Raw genomic sequence first — 22,316 nt, forward strand, 5'->3', positions numbered from 1 at the left:
CCTTGCTCCAATGCTGCCTTATCAGAGAGGACTTCCCTAACTACCCTGAGTAAAATAGCAGTCTGTATCCCTAGCACTTAACATAATGTTGAGCATATAGTAGGTATATAATAAATATTTGCTGAATGAATTACTTTCAGCATATAGTAGGTATATAATAAATATTTGCTGAATGATTTCAAAAATAGGAAATATTTCAAAATCAAACACTGAGAAATGAAGTCCAAATGTTTCAATTTTCTGAGAATTTAAATCTTCATTCTCTTTTGTTTTCCTTGACTATAACAAAGCTCTATGTAGCTGTCTTTGGTCAATCCTTACAGAGCAGGTTTAGTGAATTTTAAAAAATTACTCTCAACTCAATTTAACAGATATTAATTACATATCTAATAATCTTTAAAAAAACTTTTTTAATTAAGCAGACAATACCATCTTTTCTCAATTATTTATGTGAAAATAGGAAAGAACAAATGAAATAAGATTCACACAAGTTCCTTCAAAACTCTATTTTCCCCAGTCTCTTAATTATAATTTGACTAAGGCTACAAATAAGCACTAAAGTCAACAGATCCCAAGTTCCAACTACTCTTTTTCCTACTTACCATTTGTTATAAATTATGACAATAATAATTTATATTTCTTTGTTAAAAATTAAACCTATAGAAAATAAATGTAGGGGGCTGGCGCGGTGGCGCAAGCGGTTAAGTGCGCACTCCGCTGCGGCGGCCCGGGGTTTTCCGGTTCGGATCCTGGGCGCGCACGGATGCACTGCTTGTCAAGCCATGCTGTGGCGGCGTCCCATGTAAAGTGGAGGAAGATGGGCATGGGTGTTAGCCCAGGGCCAGTCTTCCTCAGAAAAAGAGGAAGATTGGCAGATGTTAGCTCAGGGCCGACCTTCCTCAAAAAAAAAAAAAGAAATGTAGGAATACTATAACTCTTTTTTTTTTTCTTTTGCTGAGGAAGATTCACCCTGAGTTAACATCTGCTGCCAGTCTTCTTTTTTTTTCATATGTGAGCTGCTGACACAGCCTGGCCACTGACAGACCAGTGGTGTAGGTCCACACCTGGGAACTGAACCCGGGCTGCCGTAGCGCAGTACACCGAACTTAACCACTAGGCCACCAGGGCTGGCCCTATAATAACTCTTAACAAATTATTTTACCAAGAAACATGTCTAACATGCTCAGGGAAATGTAGATTGGCAGCTAAAACTTGAACAAAAGGATACTTTTATGAACAAAGACAAGGTTAGTTTGGCCCAGTTGGATAGCAGTCACCACGGCTGTTTTCTCATCCAGTAAAGCCACTTTCCCAGAAAGAGATTCATTGTATGAAACTCTATGGCCTTGCATTTCCAGTGTATAATGTTCCAGGGGAAATTCCACCTCTGTAAGACATGAAAGATACATAAATGTAATGAGAACAGCCATTCCAACACACAATGTTGTATTGTTGGATTATAAAAGGAAAAGCAGGAAGCAGGCCTAAACAAGAGTATGATTTGCTTCTAATTTCCTTCCCACTTTTCTACATGTAGCCACTTTTGGGGGAATACTATATTAGTTTATTGTTGGTATTGCTTGTATTCTTAAAAACCAGTGAACTGAGAGTAGCAGGAGGGATCCCCACTGGGGGCTATCTCTGTCCAGTATTAGCTCAAGTACAGCAATTAAGGAACACCTTATCACAAAATCTAAAAACACAAAGAAGTATTTTGCATATATAATGTGGAGTTGCTTCTCTTGTTGTCAGCAGAAAGGATTTGAGAAATGTTAGTCTTAGGAAAAGATAAATCACCTTACCTGTCATTCTTCCCTGAACCATTTTTGCAACTCGGTATTTAATATATGCTCCTACTAAGAGATAAATATCATGGGATGGTATAAGAAATATATTCTCCAAAACAAGCAGACGTATCAATGCTGCTGCCACTTTCTAAAAGAGGAAAGAAAAAAACCAGTTTCTATAGGCAAAATCCTCAAGACCCTCTTCCTTGTTAAAAGTTTACTTCTTATAAATTTCTTTTATTATATTTTATAAAGATTAAAAAAATGCTTTCCCAATCACAAATCATAATTTCAATTAGCCTTAAAAAGTGATCATGAATCTTAATACTATATTAACTTTCTAAGTCACTTATTAACTTTCTTTTTTTTTTTCTGTGAGGAAGATCAGCCCTGAGCTAACATCCATGCCAATCCTCCTCTTTTTGCTAAGGAAGACTGGCCCTGAGCTAACATCTATTGCCAATCCTCCTCCTTTTTTTTTTTTCCCCTTTTTCTCCCCAAAGCCCCAGTAGATAGCTGTGTGTCATAGTTGCACATCCTTCTAGTTGCTGTACGTGGGACGCCGCCTCAGCATGGCCGGACAAGCAGTGCGTTGGTGTGCGCCAGGGGTTCGAACCCGGGCCGCCAGTAGTGGAGGGCGCGCTTAACCGCTCAGCCCCAGGGCCGGCCCCCACTTATTAACTTTTTAAGTCACTCAAACTAAGAATAGAAGATGACAAGTCTTCTAAAGGAGAAGAGTCAGTAAATAAAAAGGCAGGTATGCTGAAACAAGAAAAGGTAAGACTTGACTGTATGCCACAGAATTTTTTTTTTTTTTGTGAGGAAGATCGGCCCTGAACTAACATCTGCCAATCCTCCTCTTTTTGCTGAGGAAGACTGGCCCTGGGCTAACATCCATGCCCATCTTCCTCCACTTTATATGGGACGCCGCCACAGCATGGCCCAACAAGCAGTGCGTCGGTGTGCGCCTGGGATCCAAACCGGCGAACCCTAGGCCTCGCATGGGAGTGTGCGCACTTAACCGCTTGTGCCACCGGGCCGGCCCACCACAGACATTTTTTTAACTAACCTCCAATGAACTGACTTTCCAGGTCAAGTTACTCTCTATCCCCTGTTGAACATACTGATTCTTGTGAAGGCTTTACCCAACAGGAGGTTAGTAGGCTGTTCTAGGCTGTCCACACACTTGTATTCCTGCCACTTGAATTAAATGCTTACCAAAAGACATTTGTTTTTCCAAAACCTATTTATGCCAATTGCACTTTTAATTATAAGTACATTAAAAAAATAAACCAGGAATTCGAGGAGAGAGCTGTTGTTTCTACAAAAAATTTAAATGTTTTGAAAAGAAGTTAAAGGCAAGCTGCTAAAATGTGCTGCTATCAAATTAGGTGTGAGAAATGTAAAAGATGGGGAAAAAATCCTTGAAAAATAGAGAATTCTGTACTCAAATTGTTTCACACATGTCTAATTTTTCACTTGACTATAAAATGAAATGAAAAATGAAAAGAAAAAGAAACTAGAAATTATAATTTATACAAGAAAGAATATGTATATTTCTAAGCAGTGAACTTGTGCTCAAAGAAAGGTCTTGGACCAACGCCAAAGGATTAGTGAATAAAATGCAGTTATAGGTTTTAAGAGAAAATGCTAGTTGTATTTTTAATTGTAACTAGGTAATAACATGTTTAAAGAAGACAAGTTTCTTTTTTATGTTTACCTACTTCAAATGATTTTTTCAATTAAATGACCAACTATTGGCCCAAATCATATCAGGTTAGAGGGCTTCTACTATAGATAAACATAAGAAACTACATTTTCTATAGGCAAGACTAGTAAATGAAAGTTTATAGCACAAACTTTTTACCCTATAGAATGGTTCATAAATTCGAACTTTGACAACAGCAGCACCAGTTCTAATCCCAGACACCAAAACCATATCTCCTTGTTTCTCTTCTTTTTCCATCTCAGCTATATACGCTGGGGGAGAATATTCTGCTTCAGAGTATTTCAGAATCCTAAAGAGATAAAATAAGGTTTGTTCTAGCAGAATCACACAATTAGTCTTCTTCCAAAAGGCCCTAAGAGATGTTAAACAGTTTTTTCAATGTCTATATAAGTGTAAAAAGTTTTAAAATTTGTTTCCCATAAGGACTAGATAGAAAAAAAGTACATAAAGTGCCTCTGGCTAAAACTGTTGTGGGACTAAAACTTGGATTGTTTGAGAGCTATTTCTTGGTACTGAAGACAAAATTTCATTATTCATAAAATTCACTCTTATCCACTTACTGTATTTCAGCACATGCAGATAGCTTGAACAACAAAACTGCCAAAAAATACACCTGGCTCAAATAATCGTATAGTCCTGAGCTCATGAATTTCTCTGCAGTGGCTCACATTAAACTATCAAAAAGGTACCTACATCGATACTATATGTCATTCTATCAAAGACATTGCCCCCTGGTAAATTTATCTGTTCCAAAAAAGTCCAGACAGCAGGATTATCAAAGCCCACACAAATGGTTGCTGTTCAGTATGCGACCCAAAGGCAGATGTCTCTTTCAAAGTCAGATGGTTTATGTTTGGTTTCAAGGTTACCTAATTTTGCTAGACAGTTCTTCTCTCGCTGATTCGTTATCCTGGGCAATGCTCCAGTCAAACATCATCCCTGCCAAACTACTAAAAGTATTTCCTGTTGAGCAAGCCAAAAGCAGACAAGACAGAATCACATATTCAAATATATTCAGGTATCTTTACCAAGAAAGGGAAACAGAACTAGAAAATTATTATTATTATTACTATTATTTTGGCGAGGAAGATTAGCCCTGAGCTAACATCTGTTGCCAATTCTCCTCTTTTTGCTGAGGAAGATTGGCCCTGGGCTAACATCTGTGCCCATCTACCTCTACTTTATATGTGAGATGCCTGCCACAGCACGGCTTGATGAGCGGTGTGTAGGTCCACGCCCGGGATCCGAACCTGTGAACACCAAGCCACTGAAGCTGAGCAAGGGATCTTAACCATTACGCCACCAGGCCAGCCCCTAGAAAATTATTTTTAGGACTCTTTCATTAACAAATAGAAATACCATCATTAATAAATTAAAACACATACACCAGGAAGATCTTTACACAAACAATATAAGTGCTGTTAGTGCACAAGCTTTCTGAAAGTAAAAGGGACCCAAGCTAACTTCTGGTTGACAAAAATTATGCCACTCTTTCTGTCCCTTTCTACATAAAGGCCACCTTATAGCCTACCTTAGGGTTGATAGGCATCCCTAAATCCTGGTCCCTTCAACAAAAATTTTTATAAAAACTGGATTCCAGAATATTTCTAATACATTCACTTTTCAGATTTAAAAAAAATTATTCTTTATTAAATAGTTTACAAAGGACAAAGCAATAAATTTAAATGTTTTAAATACCATATTACAACACTAGTATAGTATATTAAAAGCAATATAATATCAGTCTCAAGAAAGATAAACTTAAAATTATAAAACTTTTTCACGGTTTTACATTTAATTCTCCTGGCCTATAGAAAGTGGACTGATCAAAACAGAGCTAGCAAGGAATTCCAAAAAATGTTCTTAATTTCTGATCTAGAGACCATCAGCAGAAGCTCAGAGGCAGAATTTGGATATTTAAGAAAACTTCTGAGATAACCAACAATTAAATATACCAGGAAAATTTTATGAAAGTATACCAACAATTAAATATACCAGAAAAGTTTTACGAAATTTTATGAAAGGTTCATTGAACCATACTCAGAATTATTAATTCCTCACATACATGAGCTTCATATGAGAAAATAAATATTATTTCTACTCTACTTCTAAACCCCAAAGGAGTATGACTTTATTTCAGGTAATTTGTTGAATCCTCTGAAGTTTTTACCTTCAGCATCCAATGCCCTCACCATCAGTTCCAGTGGTGAATCATCTACATAGAGTTCCCGGGTTCGAGATATAATTTCAATGCTGTCTATCACATCAACCTTAACATCACAACGCAGTTCATGGTCAGTCACTACGATGAAGCCAAAAACTGAGAATTTAATTCAACAGGTCATGAATCTATTAAATATCTCAATCACTGAGAAGCTTATTCTAAATATTATGAAAAAGAAAGGCTGTAACAGTTGCTTTCAACCTGTGGAAGAAAACAGCATAATGACAAAATATAAGAGCCTCTGTTTATAATGAGACACTAGACCAGTGATTCCCAAACACTGATCTGTACTGATGTTTTCATTCATCCATGGAAAAATGAGAAAAATAAGAATTTTTAAAAAGTGAGTAATAAAATTAAATGTATTCACTTTAAAGGTATATTATTCTTACATCTTACTTTTTTTTTTTTTTGTGAGTAAGATCAGCCCTGAGTTAACATCTGTCGCCAATCCTCCTCTTTTTGCTGAGGAAGACTGGCCCTGGGCTAACATCCCTGCTCATCTTCCTCCACTTTATATGGGACGCTGCCACAGCATGGCTTGACAAGTGGTGCATCGGTGGGCGACCGGGATCCGAACCCTGGGCCACCACAGTGCAGCACACGCACTTAACCGCTACGCCACCAGGGGGCCAGCCCCTTTATCTTACTTTTGAAGTGTTAAAATGTTTTTTTCCTTTATGAAAATTACGGTAATAGATTTTTTTACTGTATTTATTTAGGAAAGTAAAAGAGTGGCAATCATATGTCAGTCCTGCCAATAAATCTCTTTATTTCTTTCTTTCAAACTTTTTTGTGGACCATGAGATTAAAAAGCCTGTGAACCATGTATTAGACCCAACCAGAGTTCCAGTCCAACCAGAGCTCCACTCAACACAGCCATAATGAAATTCAGAAACATAAATTGAAACAGTACAGAATGAAATGAGGATGAAATAAAAATTGTTGTGTACTGTCTTTTAGCAATACTCCCACCTATCACATTTACCATGTGTTAGAGAACTGCCTACATAGCTGCCCTATTCTGCTGTTGTAACTATACATTGTTAGTTTTAGCTTCATCTACAAGAAACAAAAAGCAAAGTAACTACCACTGCAATACTCAAAATTACTAAAGGACATCAGAGGTAAACTCTGTCTCTAGCAGTGGATCTGCTTTTATGAAATTTTTAAATCAAAGAAGAACGTTAATCAGGTAATACATGTAAATGCCCCTCAAAAAAGGCTAAGGAGCATCAAAATATTCTATTTCAGGAAAAGCTATACTTCCTTTCACAAGAAACATAAAAATTGAATTAATTGTCTTGAAACTACTTTATATTTACACTAGTGTTCAATAAATAAGTAAATATATTGTAGATAATGGGTGTCAGGATTCTCACTGTCAGAGAAAGAAGTTACCCTGTGGTGCAGGATTAGAACCAAAGATATCAATATGAGCTCATGTTTATTTTAATATATATACAGATAGAGAGATACAGAAATAAATATAGGTATGTGTATATACATGAGTTAGTATACAGATATATTTCCTAGCACTGTCTGCCAAGAGGGCCTAGAAATAGTGACACTCCAGTAGCAATGAGCACACTAGCACCAGATCTTGGTTTCTAAATATAGTTCTCTAACAAAAGGAACCAGAACTCCTTGAGGAAATGGCTGGGCAGGGAAAATACAAGATGGGCCTGGCTGATGTTGTAGTGCTAAAAAATAAGGAAATACTAAAATTAATTAATTAAGATAGGGGCAAGCCCAAAGGACACAGGAGCCAACCTGAAAGAGCTCCCAATGGCCAAAGCTAGAAAAACTTGAGTAACAAAATAAATTGTGATAGTATTGGATTATAACCAAAATTAAAACAAATATCCATGAGTCCATACTTATGTAAATAATGAATGAATGAATAAATAACTGAGAAGTTATTTGTAAGATGTAAAATATCTTTCTTATAGAAGAATGCTATTAAGAAGTGTGGAAAGAATGAGGGAAATAGAAAAATCACCATGAAAACACCACAGTAATAATTGCTACAGACAAGATTCATAAATAAATGCTAAAATTTAGTGGCTGAAAGTTTAAAGAGAAACAGGATATACCAAAGTATCTCCTTCAAATATTTATTAGTTACTGTGGTGGTTTTAATATATGTCCACAAATTCTTTGACACTCCTTTTTCTAGGAGGTGAAGCTTAATTTCTTCTCCTTTGAATGTGGGCTGAACTTAATGGCCATTTTTTTTTATGATTTTATTTATTTTTATTTTTTTATTGTGAAATTTTTGTTGTACATTATTGTTTGTCAGTCACCATATAAGTGCATCCTTCCACCCCTCGTGCCCACCCTCCACCCCTCTAGCCCCTGGTAACCACCAAACAGTTCTATCTGTCCGTGTGTTGGATTATCTTCCACATATGAGTGAAATCATGCACTGTTTGCTTAAAGATCATTTTTAATGACTAGCATATGGAAAGAGAAAAATGGTAACTTTTACAGTAGAGAAAACTGACACTACCTTAACCAAGTGATCAAAGTTAACATCACTAGTGATAAATCATGTTGATATCATGTACCCTCTGAAAAAATGCAATGAGAAGTGTTCTTTACTTCTGTGATTTTCTTCCTAAAAATCTATAACCCAGTCTAATCATGAGAAAACATCAGACAAACCCAAACTGAGAGACATTCTACAAAATGCCTGACCAATGTTCTTTAAAAGCTTCAAGGTCATGAAAGACAAAGAAAGGCTGAGAAACTGTCACAGATCAGAGGAAACTAAGGAAATATGACAATTTAGTTTAGTAATGTGGTGTCTTGGATTCACTCCTAGAGCAGAAAAAGGATATTAGTGGAACAGTGGGGGGAAATGGGCGAAGGGTATATGGGAACTCTTTGTACTATCTTTGCATCTCTTCTGTAAATCTAAAATTATTTTAAAATTAAATGTTTTAAAAATTAATCTTCTACTTGATTTATTTAACTGAAGAACAGAACCTGAAATTAAAAGAAGTGAAGACCAAGATATGGGGTCTATGGACAAGAACAAAGAGACGTTGAATTCTCACAGGATCTGCTCGTAGAATATACCATTAAGGAAGTATTCCAGGGATGCCAAAGGAAGGAAAGGTGAGCTTAGATAATATACTCTAAATAATTAGGCACTGGATAATCTAGCACTGATTAAATGGGAAATTAAGTCCTTTTCTTTTGTGGAAAAATGTGCAGGGCAATGGCAGAACAGAAGCATCTGTGACCTCATATAAAAAATATGAAAGCCTTGCGCACACAATGCCTACCCATTTGACTACTTCAAAAGCAGAAATCTTTTCAATACAGGGCCATTGACTATAAAGAAAAAACATTACCTTGGGTGATTTATAAGTAAATTTAGAGTGATTAGGAGAAATATCAAACATTTAACTTACCTGCTTTTAAAGATAAAAAGAAACAAATAACTTCATTAAATAATATAATGAATATTCATATTAACATGTCTGTATTACTTCAGGTACGTTCAGGTCCATACGAGAGTGAGGTAATAAAGAAAGAAAAATGAATGAGACAGAGAGGAGGACAGTTGATTCAGGGAGATGAAGAAGAAGAAAAAAATAGGAGAACGAAGCCACGATTGAGAGAATCAAAGGGATGCAGAGCCACAGACAAAAAAGAGGAAGCAGAGAGAGTGATGTCAGCATCATGGTGGAGTGAACTGTTCCCTTAGTCTCTCCCTCCTAAGATACAACCAAAAGGACATTCATTAACCAATAGAGGACACCCAGAAAGCACAAAGGACATCTGAGAGATCCACACAGCCATATGTCTGAAGGTGGGCATATTGGATCCCCAGGAAGCAGTGGAAGGAGGTGAGCAGATCTCCTCCCCCTCTCCAGCAGCAGTGATCTAGGGCATAGCACCTCACACAGTGGCTGGTGCGAGATTCTAAGATGAGACAGGGGAACAGGTAGGCCTCCGCAGGAAGGCTACCAAATACTCTGTATTCAGTAGCTTTTGGAGTTGTATCCCAGCCTACAGGAACACTCCACATCGAGGTGGCTCAGCAATCGTGTGGGCACCCCCACCAAGCCCAGCAGTCCAGGTGGGCCAGCAGTGAGTGCAGAGTGCCCTTTCCCTCCCCTCCTGCCTGGCACACCAGCTCAGCCAGTTGGCTAGGGCAGCAAATCCGCACCAGAGTGCCTGTGCCTGCCTGTGGGACCTGCCAAGCAGCAGTGGCCAGCAAATGCAGACGAGCCCTATTGGCACAACTTCCAGTGAATGGACACAACTTCCAGAGGACACAGTGGGATCAGAAAAAACAGCTCCTGCCCCTGCCAGTGGTGGCAGGTAGAATCTGTGACCAGATACTACGACTATGCACTGGCAAAGGTCCACTTCATCAGATACTATGAAGAAATACATTAACACTCCATATCAGAAGGAAAATGACAAGACAGAAACCAATCCTGAAGTCACAGAAATTTACCATCTAAATGACAGAGAATTCAAAATAATTACCATAAAGAAACTCAATGAGTTACAAGAAAACTCAGAAATACAGTTCAATGAACTCAGGAATAAAATTAATGAGCAGAAGGAATTCTTCACAAAGGAGATTGAAACTCTAAACAAACAAACAAAAAAACAAACAGAAATGCTTGAGATGAAGAACACAATGAATGAGCTAAAAAGCAATCTAGAAACCTTAAAAAACAGAGCTGACATTATGGAGCACAGATTTAGTAATTTAGAGGACAGAAATATAGAAATACTTCAGGTGGAGGAGTAGAGAGAATTAAGACTAAAAAAGAAAGGAAGAAATTCTCTGAGAAATATCCGACTCAATTAGAAAATGCAACATAACGGTTATAGGTACTCCAGAGGGAGAAGAGAGCGAGAAAGGAGCAGAGAGTGTGTCCAAAGAAATAATAGCTGAGAACTTCCCAAACCTGGGGAAGGAACTGGACTTACAAGTAAATTAAGCCAATAGACATCCTAATCACACCAATGTAAAAAGACCTTCTCCAAGGCATATATTAGTAAAACTGGCAAAGTCAATGACAAAGAAAAAATATTAAAGGCAGCAAGGCAGAAGAGAATAATCTGCAAAGGAATTCCTATCAGGCTTTCAGTGAACTTCTGAGCAGAAACCTTGCAGGCCAGGAGAGAGCAGAATGACATATTCAAAATACTGAAAGACAAAAACTTTGAGACAAGAATACTCTATCCAGTGACTCTATCCTTCAGATGTGATGGAGAAATAAAAACTTTCCCAGATAAAAAAAACTGAGGGAGTTCATCATCACAAGACCCACCCACCCCTGCCAACAAGAAATGATCAAGAATGCCCTCATACTTGAAACAAAAAGGAAAAGGTTTACAAAGCCTTGAGCAAGGAGATAAACAGACAGAAAAAGTCAGAAAATTGCAGGTCTCTATCAGAACAGGTTAGCAAACACTTAATTATAACATTAAAGATAAAGGGAAGGAAAGCTTCAAAAATAACTATAAACACTTGATTTTAATCACAAACTCAGAACACAAAATGGAATAATTTGTGACAATAATAACTCAGACGGGGAAGAGGAAAGAGATGGAACCTGCTTAGCCTAATGGGGATAAGAGGCTACCAGAAAATGGATTATCTCATCTATGAGATCTTTTATACAAACCTCATGGTAACCAATAAACAAAAAATCAGAACAGAGACACAAATGGTAAATAAAGAGAAAACTAAGAAAACCATCAGAGAAAATCACCAAACTGAAATAGCAGTCAGAAATACACAGGGGGCTGGCTCCATGGCTTAGCGGTTAAGTGCGCACGCTCTGCTACTGGCGGCCCGGGTTCAGATCTCCGGTGCGCACTGACGCACCGCTTGTCGGGCCGCGCTGAGGCAGTGTCCCGCCTCATACAGCGACTAGCAGGATGTGCAACTATGACATACAGCTATCCACTGGGGCTTTGGGGAAAAAAAGGGAAAAAAAAAAAAAGGAGGAGGATTGGCAGTAGATGTTAGCTCAGGGCCGGTCTTCCTCAGCAAAAAGAGGAGGATTGGCATGGATGTTAGCTCAGGGCTGATCTTCCTCAAAAAAAAAAAAAAAAAAGAAATACACAGGAAGGGAAACAAGGGAAATATAGAACAACCGGAAAACAAGAGATAAAATGGCAGTATTGGGGCTGGCCCTGTGGCTTAGCAGTTAAGTGCGCACGCTCCGCTACTGGCGGCCCGGGTTCGGATCCTGGGCACGCACCGACGCACCGCTTCTCCGGCCATGCTGAGGCTGCATCCCACATACAGCAACTAGAAGGATGTACAACTATGACATACAACTAGCTACTGGGGCTTTGGGGGAAAAAAATGGCAATATTAAGCCCTCATATATCAATAATCACTCTAAACATAAATGGATTGAATTCTCCAATTGAAAGGCACAGAGTGGCTGGATGGATTGAAAAACAAGACCCAACAATATGCTGCCTCCAGGAAACACATCTCAGCTCAAAAGACAAACACAGGCTCAGAGTGAAGGGATGGAAGACAATATTCCAAACAAATGGCAAGCAAAAGAAAGCAAGTGTTATCATACTTATATCAGACAAAGCAGACTTCAAGATAAAAAAGATAGTGAGAGACCAAGAGGGGCAGTATATAATGACAAAAGGGACATTCTACCACGAGGACATAACACTTATGAATATATACATACCTAACACAGGAGCACCAAAGTACATAAAGCAACTATTAACAGATCTAAAGGGAGAAATTAACAACAACACAATAATGGTGGGAGACCTCAACACCCCACTTACATCAATGCATAGATCATCCAGACAGAAAGTCAACAGGGAAATAGTGGAATTAAATAAAAAACTAGACCAGATGGACTTAATAGATACATATAGAACATTCCATCCAAAAACAGCAGAACAGGGGCCGGCCTGGTGGCGCAAGCGGTTAAGTGCGCTCGCGCTCCGCTGCGGCGGCCCGGGGTTCACCGGTTTGGATCCCAGGCACGCACCGACGCACCACTTGGCAGTCCATGCTGGGGCGGCGTCCCATATAAAGTGGAGGAAGATGGGCACGGATGTTAGCCCAGGGCCAGTCTTCCTCAGCAAAAAAAGAGGAGGATTGGCAGATGTTAGCACAGGGCTGATCGCCTCACAAAAAACAAAACAAAACAAAAAAAACAGCAGAACACACATTCTTCTCAACTGCACATGGAACATTCTCAAAGATAGACCATATGTTGGGAAACAAAGCAAGCCTCAATAAATTTAAGAATATGGAAATCATATCAAGCATCTTTTCCAACCATAATGCTATGAAACTAGAAATCAACTATAAGAAAAAAGCTGGGAAAGTCACAAATATGTGGAGACTAAACAACATGCTACTGAACAACCATTTGATCAATGAAGAAATCAAAGGAGAAATCAAAAAATATCTGGAGACAAATGAAAATACATCATACCAACTCTTATGGTATGTGGCAAAAGTGGTTCTAAGGGGGAAATTCATAGCAATGCAGGCCCACCTCAACAAAGATGAAAAATTTCAAATAAGTAATCTTAAACTACACCTAACAGAACTAAAAAAAGAAGAACAAATAAAGCCCAAAGTCAGCAGAAGGAGGGAAATAACAAAAATTAGAGCAAAAATAAATGAAATAGAGACCAAAAAACCAAACCAAACCAAAACAAAAAACAGTAGAAAGGATCAAGGAAACTAAGAGCTGGTTCTTTGAGAAGATAAAAAAATTGACAACCTCTTAGCCAGACTCGCTAAGAAAAAAAGAGAGAAGGCTCAAATAAATAAAATTAGAAATGAAAGAGGAGAAATTACAATGGATATCACAGAAATAGAAGGGATTATAAGAGAATACTATGGAAAACTATATGCCAATAAATTGGACAATCTAGAAGAAATGGATAAGTTCTTAGAATCATACAACCTCCCAAAATTGAATGAAGAAGAAATAGAGTGGGCCGGCCCCGTGGCTTGGTGGTTAAGTGCACGCGCTCCGATGCTGGTGGCCCGGGTTCGGATCCCGGGCGCGCACCGAGGCACCACTTCTCCGTCCATCCTGAGGCCGAGTCCCACATACAGCAACTAGAAGGATGTGCAGCTATGACATACAACTATCTACTGGGGCTTTGGGGGGAAAAAAATAAATAAATAAAATCTTTAAAAAAAAAAAAAAAGAAGAAGAAATAGAGAATCTGAATAGACCAATCACAAGTAAAGAGATTGAAACACTAATCAAAAACCTCCCCCAAAACAAAAGTCCAGGACCAGACAGCTTCTCTGGAGAATTCTACCAAACATTCAAAGAAGATTTAATACCTATCCTTCTCAAACTATTCCAAAAAATTGAAGGAAGAACACTTCCTAATTCATTCTATGAGGCCAACATTACCCCGATCCCAAAACCAGACAAGGACAATACAAAGAAGGAAAATTACAGGCCAATATCACTTGTGAACGTAGATACAAAAATTCTCAGCAAAATATTGCCAAACCGAATACAACAATACATTAAAAGGATCATACACCATGATCAACTGGGATTTATATCAGGGACGCAGGGATGGTTCAACATATGCAAATCAATGTGATACACCACATTAACAAAATGAGAAATAAAAATCACATGATCTTCTCAATAGATGCAGAGAAAGCATTTGACCAGATCCAACATCCATTTATGATAAAAACTCTCAATAAAATAGGTATAGAAGGAAAGTATCTCAACATAATAAAGACCATATATGACAAACCCACAGCCAATACCATACCCAACAGTGAAAAACTGAAAGCCATCCCTCTGAGAATAGAAACAAGACAAGGGTGCCCACTCTCGCCACTCTTATTCAACATAGTACTGGCTGTTTTGGTCAGAGCAATTAGGCAAGAGATAAAAGCTACCCAAATTGGTAAGGAAGAAGTGAAACTCGTGCTGTTTGCAGATGACATGGTTCTATATATAGAAAACCCTAAAGAATTCACCAGAAAACTATTAGAAATAATCAACAGCTACAGCAAAGTTGCAGGATACAAAATCAACTTAGAAAAATCAGTTGCACTTCTATACTCTAATCACAAACTAGCAAAAAGAGAACTCAAGAATACAATCCCATTTACAATCTGAAAAAAAAGAACAAAATATCTAGGAATGAATTTAACCAAGGAGGTGAAAGACCTATACACTGAAAACTATAAGGCATTTTCGAAAGAAATTGATGATGACATAAAGAAATGGAAAGATATTCCATGCACATGGATTAGAAGAATAAACAGTTAAAACGTCCATATTACCTAAAGCATTCTACAGGTTCTATGCAATCCCAATGACATTCTTCATGGAAATAGAACAAAGAACCCTAAAATTTATATGGAACAACAAAAGACCCTGAATAGCTAAGACAATCATGAGAAAAAAGAACAAAGCTGGAGGCATCACAATCCCTGACTTCAAAATATACTACAAAGCTATAGTAATTAAAACAGCTGGCCCCGCGGCTTAGCGGTTAAGTGCACGCGCTCCGCTGCTGGCGGCCCGGGTTCAGATCTCGGGCAGTGGCCGGGTCCCACATACAGCAACTAGAAGAATGTGCAGCTGTGACATACAACTAACTACTGGGGCTTTGGGGGGAAAAAAAATTAAATAAATAAATAAATAATTATTAAAACAAAAAAACGGCATGGTACTGGCACAAAAACAGACACACAGATCAGTGGAACAGAACTGAAAGCCCAGAAATAAGACCACACATCTATGGACAGCTAACCTTCAGCAAAGGAGCTAAGAACACACAATGGAGACAGGAAATTCTCTTCAATAAATGGTGTTGGGAAAACTGGACAGCCACATGCAAAAGAATGAAAGTAGACCATTATCTTACACCATACACAAAAATTAACTCAAAATGGATTAAAGACTTGAATGTAAGACCTGAAACCATAAAACTTCTAGAAGAAAGTTTATGAAGAAGAAGAAGACACAGGCAGTACACTCTTGGACATCGGTCTTAGCAGCATCTTTTTGAAAACCACATCTACTCAGGCGTGGGAAACAAAAGAAAAAATAAACAAATGGAACTACATCAGACTAAAGAACTTCTACAAGGCAAAGGAAACCAGGAACTAAACGAAAGACAACCCACCAACTGGGGGAAAATATTTGCAAATCATATTTCTCACAAGGGGTTAATCTATAAAGAACTCATACAACTCAACAACAAAAAGACAAATAACCCGATCAAAAAGTGGGCAGAAAATATGAACAGACATTTTTCCAAAGAAGATATACAGATGGCCAACAGGCACAGGAATAGACAGACGTTCAACATCATTAATCATTAGGGAAATGCAAATCAAAACTACAATGAGACATCACCTTACACCTGTTAGAATGGCTATAATTACCAAGACAAAAAGCAAAAATGTTGGAGAGGATGTGGAGAAAAGGGAACACTCACACACTGCTGGTGGGAATGCAAACTGGTGCAGCCACAATGGAAAACAGTATGGAGATGCCTCAAAAAATTAAAAATAGAAATACCATGTGACTCAGCTATCCCACTACTGGATATTTAGCCAAAGAACTCGAAATCAATTATTCAAAGAGATTTATGCACCCCTATGTTCACTGCAGCATTATTCACAGTAGCCAAGATGTGGAAGCAATCCAAGTGCCCATCGACTAATAAATAGATAAAGAAGATGTGGTATATATATATATACAATGGAATACTACTCAGCCATAAAAAAGACAGAATTGTCCCATTTGCAACAACATGGATGGACCTTGAAGGTATTATGTTAAGTGAAATAAGCCAGACAGAGAAAGACAAACACCGCATGATTTCACTCATATGTGGAAGATAAACACAAGGACAAAGAGAACAGATCAGTGGTTACCAGAGTGGAAGGGGTTTGAAGGGTGGGCAAAAGGGGTAAAGGGGCACAAATACATGGTGATGGATAAAAATTAGACTATTGGGGGCGAGCACAATGCAGTCTATACAGAATACTGATAAATAATAATGTCCACCTGAAACTTCACTCTGTTATAAACCATTATGATCTCAATAAAATAAAAAAAAGAGGAAGCAGAAATGACAAATATTTCCCATCTGCCCTGATTTCTCACATTTATCCTACTTTCCAAATCAACTCCTCTTGATTATATGATTATAATCCACTGCAGCAACTAATCAATCAATAAGTATTTACTTACCATCAACCACATGCTGAGCACAGTGCAACAAGTACTGATTACCCCATCTCACTCTCCCCACCAAAATCATCCAGTTGTCCAAACCTTTTCTTCATCCTCCATGTGAGCTTTTTCACCCCAAATTATTCCCTCATCTCCAAACTCTTCTCCCCGTCCCGTACCTAAGGTTAACTCTAGATTTCCCACTACAAAAAGGAAGTTCATATATTCAGAGACTACCTCTGGCAAAAAAGGCAAAAAAATGTTTGCCTCTTGGAGAAATGAGACTAGAGATTTACTTTTCACTATATAACCTTTTATATTCTTTGAACTTTTTATATTATTTTACCAAATGGAGGTAACATCTAGTGAAAACAAAACAAAAATCAAAAGAAATCTAGCACGCCTACCAAATAGAACATGCTTACCTCACATCTCTCACCTCTATCCTTCATCTCTGTCATAGCTACTAATTTGCTTTACTACACTATCACCAAAAATATCTAAACAAAATTCTAGCACCTAAACACCAATGGAATGCTTAAATCTTTTTACCTTTACAGATGCTTTATAGTTAGTAGGCACTTCAATAAATATTTGTCAAATGAAAGAACAATTTCTTTTAGGCATGTTCTTCCCTTTCAAAATGTCGTCCCCACCCCCCACCCCCCACCCCCACTTTTCTCCCCTCCTCCCATTTCAGAGTGCCTGTTCCTACTCAGAAGAGAATGTACCTGGTAGGACACTAAGACTGGTACTTATCATTGGGAATCTCCATCATCTATGTACACAATTGTATTAATAGCAAAATTGGGAAAGTTGATTTAAAAGATACTTAACTTTGGAATAGTTACAAGTCAGATGAAATTGAGCTGAGAGCCAGATTTGACATTTTTCCCAGCAACTGTGTGAATGAATCTTTTGATATCAGAATGAATTCATGCTGTTAAGAGTAATTACATTAAAAAATAGCATATGTGACCAAAGCAATACTTCTTTTCTGACCTTGGTATCCTTCTCTAGCCACTGTAGCTGCCCTGCATGACATGGTCCTCAAAGATTCTCATCTTTAGGAATCTCAGACCATATTTCATTGATTCTAAAATACTCATTTTTTGACACTTTAACACCTCTGAAACTGGGATTTTATCTTTTAACTGATGACATCTTACAATTGCTGTCAGCCAGGCAGCAGTCATGACATAGTTATCATTGACTGCATATAGAATATTAAAAGGGCCAGCATCAAAACTTGTAGAATGGGTATTAGTAGTTGAAAGAAAATCTGGTGAACAATAACGGAGCACTCTTTTATACCCTGGAAACCAAATGGTCAAGGAGACAGAGTGGGAAAGGTAGTGACTCAGATGTGCTAGGAATATTTCCAAAGCTGGAGACAAAAACAGATCAGCTCAGAGCCAACTTAAGGGCCCACTAACCGTCTTGACAGCACAAAGGAAGATGTTGTGGGGATGAACACAGACACTGATGATTTCCAGTCAAAAAATGACTCAGATGAGGCAGAAATGTTAAAGTAGTTTTAGGAATATCTTAATCAGTTTATTTATATTTTCCTTTTTATTAGGCATGAGAGTAATATATAACAAAAATAACCATCTAATTAAGTCAAAGAGCTCTTCAGTAGGTATAAAGTAAAATTTCTAAGTGAAGAACAGTATAGTTTAGCTGGAAATGTTTTTCTTTCTTAGTGGTACATAAAAATAATAGTGGTACGTTAAAAAATAGCTTTACAATAGATGGTATCTTTGATTTTATGAAATATAGTATACCAAACATTTTGAACTTCTCTTTAATAACATAGTATAGATATATCATTTATCAAAGTATCTAAAAGCCATACAGATATTTCTGGCCTATCAATATGGCAATAAAGTGCCAGAAACTCAGGGATACAAAGAGCCCTGCTCTGATTTTTGACACAAATAGCATTTCTTGAGCTGCTCTGGTCTAAAATAGACTAGTGCAGTGCTTCCCAAACTTCAGTATGTATGAGAATCACCCAGAGAGCTTGTTAAAACATGGTCCCTGGGCCCACCCTCGAGATTCTGATACAGCAGATCTGAGATGGAGCCTGAGAATTTACATTTCTAACAAGCTCCCAGGTGATGCTGATGATACAGGTTCACAGACCACACTGAGAAGTACTAGCTTTTATACTCTTTTGCCTCACTCAAGACTAACCTCACATCTTAATACACCTAACCTAGTTCCAATAAATAATTCCTTCCTTTCTTCGTTGATTCAAACAACTAGAGTTTCCACTCTGTATCAGGCACCATGCCAGGTGTTGGATATACCAAAAAAAAAAAAAGTCACAGATTAGGATGCCACAATTAGGGTTTATATTGCAGGAATCCTTTTTTCTATCTCTTATCATTTGAAACCAACACTGCTTGTATTAACCATCTATAAAAGATATCAGATTATTCTACTCTAGATCAACTGTTACATAGTGTGTTTTCTCTCCACATACCTATCTCTCGAGCAAGAATAATACTGCTGAGGCGTATTGGCTGGGTAGATTCAGCAACCAGCACAGCTTTTTGGGAACATAAGGTGCCGTTTTCATATAAAGGCTCAACAGTTACTGCATCATGATGGGTGGAATGCCTGCCAGAATAAAATACTTAAGAGTATGAAATAAGAATGTGAGTTAAAATTAACTTTTGATGGAACACAGATTCCTATAGTTTTTCCATGTTCCATACCACCAGGTGTATTTAAATGACACTCTTTTAAGTAGAAACATGGCTTAGGGACACAAGATTTAAGTAGAAGAGACTGATCAGAAACTTTTCCCAATGATCCCTTGTGCAAAGTTACAGAAGAATTACATTCCTCTCTCAATATTTAAAATAAGAGTGTTACATTCCTCCCTCAGTATGTAAAAATAGGATTGATGTTATGGTTCCAATAATGAGAGACATGATTTTCTCATACTGAGGAATGAGTTTCCTCCAATCCTAGAAACTGGGCTGCTGATATCTAAGATTGAAAAGTTGCCTAAATTATGAGGTGTGAGTCCAACTCAAAATACAAAAAAAACTCCAAAAAATCATTAATATTTTTTGATGGATGGAAGGAATGGCTTAATGCTAGAAAGATTCCTTGCATCATCCTCTCAGTCAGCAAATATATCACACTGGGTCATCTTATAAGCCTGATTCCCTTATACTTCCTCATAAAATGGGAGGTGAACTTCTTACACTGAACAAACCTTAGTGCTTCTCTTAGGAGATGGTAAAGGGAAATCTACTCCATTTAGGATGAACCCTCTGATACCTTGGAGCCCACGTCAGTTAGGTTCCCTCACACATTAGATAACCACACAACTTATTATTGGGTCCTCTCACACCAGAAAATCATATCTTTCCATCCTGTCAGAAAGTAATCCCCCCAGAGCTAAGTACCCTTTATCCTCACATCCCAAGAGGGGGTACCCTCATGTAAGGGGGGAAACATATATTACAGGGAGTGTAATCCCAAAATGAATCCTCTCATATTACAAGAAGTTTACACTTCATGGACTCGGCCTCAGTTCCCTCATCTGTAAAATGGGAGAATAGTACTTACTTCCAAGACTGTAAAAACTGAATGAGTTAATACATGCAAAGTGCTTAGTTAAGTACACAATAATTAGTTGTGTTTTGAGACCCCTTCACACTGAAAACCCCACCTTATTTGGTTAGTGGGGACCCTCACACCCCAAGCCTCTCTGCTCCTAAATAAATTTCCTCAGACCTTATGAACACCCTCTCACTCTAGTTGTTTATATAGCCACCAACACAGGAATTCTCTGTGCTCTGAGAGCTGCTCACACAGTGAATAACCCTTCCAACACACACACACAACGAGAAGGCCAGTCTCACATTCTGAGAATTCCTCACATAAGGACCTACACATAACCTGAAGATATCCCACATAACGACGACAGGCCACATCAGGAAGGTCGCCACTCCACTCCTAGTGACAACTCTCTCTGCCCCCTACAGGAAAGGCCCCTTCGCGCAAGTGACCACACAGCATCCCTGTGGCCTCATACTGAGTGAACCCCTCTCATCTTTACTGGGTGGTGTGGGGGTGCACATCCTTGTGACCCCCACCCCTCACCAAGTGTAGCAGCCCCGCTGCGCCTCCAGCAGGAAGGGCACCCGGCCTGGCTCCCGGCCGAAGGGTAGCAACACCTGCGGCACGTTAAGTTTGTTCGCCAGGGTCCCAAGCAAAAACAGAAGCAGCAACAGCAGGTGGTGTAAAGGAAACAGGCTGAAGCCTCGGGGGCTTGGGGCCCCGGAGGCGGTCATGGCGACTGCTGGGTCTGATTCCCGCTCAACTACAGCCACGCCCTCAGAGCCATCGCCAGCCAATCCGCAGGCATGACGTCAGCGATAAGTGGGACGTCCGCCTTGCTTGGAATTATGGGTATTTTGTAATGAATTGCTCCAGCAAGCCAACTTTATGGAAAAATGAGGCACAAACCCAACCACCCGCTTAAATACTGGATGGCAGATCTTTTTAATAGTAAAGAACAAGCAGAAAAGTCTAAAAAAATACTAATTTCTTCCAGTTTAACGCCTCCTTCTGTAGCCTACCTTGTGTTTGACTCCTAGCCAAAAAATTTTTTTTGCTGTACTTTCCACTCAGCATTGGTCTGTGCCTATAAAGGGAAAAAATGTCCAGTCCTGGATATAAACAGCTGGACTTTGTCAAGGGAGCTGTGTCATTTTCAATAGAAAGTCAAGATTCAGGTCCCAGCCTCAAGGCCAAAGTGCAGGAAATGCCAAGCACTGGCGTCTCAAAGACAGCTTTGAAAGCTATCCACTCACACAGCCTGTCTCTAAGCAAATGTTCTGAGAGTACTTCTTGTTAAATTAACTTTTCTCCAAATATCCACCAGATTATCAGCTCAACGGCTGTCTCAGGATAGCTTACTAAAACCACACATATAAGGAGTTATGTGATCAGTTTCATATATTGTTGAAGTCAAGGAGCACAGGGCCTAATAAATCCATGGTTTATAAGCAAGAATTAATACTGTTGTAAAGGAAAACGTATAGCTCACCCTGAAGATACCTGTGCTAAATTAACTTACAAAAGGCCTGGCACATAAATATTATTTCTAATCTTCATGTTTACCCTGATAATACATACTATCCTTATTTTACAGATGATGAAACTAAAAGATTTATATCAGGACATACAACTAGGAATCTCAGAGCTGAATTCTGAACCCAGTTTCGGTCTGCTTCAAAAGCGTGTGCTCTTCAAAAGCCTGTTGCTACCACCCACAAAGATCTAATTTTTAACCCAAACCTCATATAGTTCCTATGGAGAAAGCACATTTG

At 38.5% G+C, this 22,316-nt stretch overlaps 1 protein-coding gene across 1 annotated transcript in view; it reads right to left on the minus strand.

Moving 5' to 3' along the window:
* Positions 1-22,256, minus strand: part of NUP210L (nucleoporin 210 like) — a 105,450-nt gene extending 83,194 nt beyond the window's left edge. Inside the window, exons 1-7 of the mRNA XM_058539245.1 lie at positions 21,085-22,256; positions 19,448-19,584; positions 5,687-5,818; positions 4,386-4,479; positions 3,655-3,805; positions 1,803-1,935; positions 1,229-1,387 (exon numbers count right to left, since the gene is read on the minus strand). Of these exons, the coding sequence (XP_058395228.1) occupies positions 1,229-1,387; positions 1,803-1,935; positions 3,655-3,805; positions 4,386-4,479; positions 5,687-5,818; positions 19,448-19,584; positions 21,085-21,275 (997 nt within the window). The 5' untranslated portion in view covers positions 21,276-22,256. The remainder of the gene's footprint in view (positions 1-1,228; positions 1,388-1,802; positions 1,936-3,654; positions 3,806-4,385; positions 4,480-5,686; positions 5,819-19,447; positions 19,585-21,084) is intronic.
* Between the last annotated feature and the right edge of the window lie 60 nt (positions 22,257-22,316).

Source organism: Diceros bicornis, chromosome 4, assembly GCF_020826845.1.
Source record: "Diceros bicornis minor isolate mBicDic1 chromosome 4, mDicBic1.mat.cur, whole genome shotgun sequence".
Taxonomy (NCBI): Eukaryota; Metazoa; Chordata; class Mammalia; order Perissodactyla; family Rhinocerotidae; genus Diceros; species Diceros bicornis.